We start from the raw sequence: 2,648 nt of genomic DNA on the forward strand, positions 1-2,648 counted from the left end.
ACATTGATTCGCACATAACCTTACGATAAAATCTATGTCGTAACTAATACTTGTTTTTAAGGGACGTTGTTTCATCGATTTTGAATGTGGTAATGTAGGTCGATTACATTATTGCCACAAGTGCTTATGTTAATTCTTATAATTCTGTAGTCTTAATAAAAATAGTAATTCACAATTTGAGGTGGGAAATGCGGACACACACACACAGAACTATGACAACCATTTTCTAAACAAGGAAGAATTCAGCTGGCCACAAACCCTCTTATGGTAGGAGCAACTCTAGTATTTGCTTCCAGGTAACGCCAGACGATTTTATTCAAATGAAAGTGTAAGGTGAAATACTCTTACTTTTCTCCCTAACACGGTACATATTCGGGGACTACTGTAAATCTAAACAGGTTAATGTGTAAACCTACAGGACAAGTGCCACATGCGATGGAGATGAGTTTGAAAGTAATGGAAATTGACTCCAGGACTATTATGTAACTACTAGCCAAATTATTGAGCAGACAACTACGAAACCCAGATCCAACCAAGGATGAGAAATGGTGGGTGCAAACTGCAAATATTCTTCTGTTATTTTCATATTTATTACAATATTTTCTTCTATTACTATCATTGTGCAAATAACAGCAATAGATCTAACCAACAATGAAATGTATTGGCTAAAAATTGAAATCATCTTGCTTCTAACACTACAGATATGAATACAAAGTTATCTTACTTCTAACACCACAGATATGAATACTAAGTTAGAAATAACAATGATTGAACTACACTGGGTGTAACTCAGATGTCTTACTAATCTTACTTCTATTTTTTACAGTTACCAGAATTAGATGTAACCAACTTAAATCTTACTGGCTGTTGATCCAAAAATCTTACTTGCTAAGGAGTTAATCCTGAGGGATGAGGCGACGGAGACGAGGACGAGGGTGATGACAAAGACAAACACTTCCATGGTTTACGTGTTACTGGGCGTTGGTGGTGGCCGACTGGTAATAGTAATAGTGGTAAGGTGTGAGAGGGCTTGATTAATAGTTGCAGTAGTAGTAGTAGTAGTATCAGCGAAGTGTTATCGTGTTAGAGCAGGAGTCGCAGCGATTTGTGTGGGGACTAGCGCTTTGTGGTTAGTGTGTGTGAAAGTTTTAACAAGTTCGACTGGCTTAGCGGGAGACGGGGAAAGTGGCGTCTACTCCTGTGGCTGAGGGGTGACTGAGGCATTGACATTACCACGTGTTTTATATAGCAGTCTGGTCCCTCTCCCCCTCCCCTTGCCTTTCCCTCCCTCCCTCCCTCGCCCTCACCCTCTCCCTTGCACGTGTAAGTCGGTATTTCCCGTCGTATTACCAGGTCTGGGTCACTGCCTGGGGTCGATGTTCTGCATTCGCTGTTCACTAGGAAACGTAATTTTCCTACAACTGGTTTAAGGAAAGTTTGTGTGTTGCTGGAGACGGGGATGATGTGTGACAGTGCAAGGTGTGACATGTGTTGTGTATGAAGTGTGGCAGTGGTGTGTGTGTGTGTGTGTGTGTGTGTGTGTGTGTGTGTGTGTGTGTGTGTGTGTGTGTGTGTGTGTGTGTGTGTGTGTGTGTGTGTGTGTGTGTGTGTGTGTGTGTGTTTGTGTGTGTCAGTATGAAATGTGGCAGGATGTGGTGTTGGAGTGTGAGGTATGACATTGTCTTCAACTGCATGTTATTTATGGTAAATATGTAAAGGTATTTTTTAAAAAATCTTGGAAATTAATCACTAACTTTCAAGGAAATGCAGAAATTATGAGTGAAACTTATATTTACATAACAATAACTGTAAATTTAAGTAAATGACTTTCATCATTTCATCGAAGCAATTACTTAAAAAAATATAAAAGTGAAAATATTGACTTGTCTCATGTTTAAGTGAGCATAAGGGCCGTGATGATGATGATGATGATGATGAACTATAGCAGAATGAACATGTAGACTCGGGAACAGTTCGTCTTTCCAGTGTTTTATACTGAACTGTAGAGCAAGCTATAACAAGTTACTTCTCTCAGGCCACTCACCGATTTCTCAAACCATCGTTTTATAGGAAACTTTTGAACAAACCAGAATAAAACACACCTCTCAACCCACACTTATAATAGAAACTGTAAGCTTTCCAAACATTTCTCCTTTCCAGTATTTTATGGGGAGCTTTTGAGCAGAGTAATGAATAACATACTCTTTTCTAACTACGGTTATAATGGTAAAAAGAAGGCTCGCAGAACACTTTTCTCAGGGTTTTATGATGAACTTACAAGGAAGCTAGAATAACATACTCCTCTCACATACCGCGTTTCAGATAGGAGTATTCTGCATTCCCTTGTATGGTAATAGCGCAAGCAAGAGGGAATACTAATGTATACCTTGATATTCCCCTGTTTGTTACTTACATATTAACATGAAGAAAGTCTGCGGAAATTATATCTAAACATGAGATTCCTTTGTATGATAATAATATAAACAGAAGAGAATACTAACGTAAGCCTATATATTCCCCGGTACGTTACTTCTTTTTTAGCTTCAACAGAGAGTGCAGAACTAATATATACAGGCTTCATGAGATTATTAGTACCATACGCAAAAATATACTGGTAAGAAAGGGGTTCTAAGGAGAGTACTAAGACC

At 38.7% G+C, this 2,648-nt stretch overlaps 1 protein-coding gene across 1 annotated transcript in view; it reads right to left on the bottom strand.

Moving 5' to 3' along the window:
- Positions 1 to 961, bottom strand: part of LOC145411862 (putative Kunitz-type serine protease inhibitor) — an 18,435-nt gene extending 17,474 nt beyond the window's left edge. The window contains exon 1 of the mRNA XM_080281821.1: positions 886 to 961. Coding sequence (XP_080137947.1) covers positions 886 to 961 — 76 coding nt within the window. The remainder of the gene's footprint in view (positions 1 to 885) is intronic.
- Positions 962 to 2,648: the final 1,687 nt, after the last annotated feature.

Source organism: Coenobita brevimanus, chromosome 91 (assembly GCF_032717465.1).
Source record: "Coenobita brevimanus isolate Jiangsu-jjx chromosome 91, ASM3271746v2, whole genome shotgun sequence".
NCBI classification, from domain to species: Eukaryota; Metazoa; Arthropoda; class Malacostraca; order Decapoda; family Coenobitidae; genus Coenobita; species Coenobita brevimanus.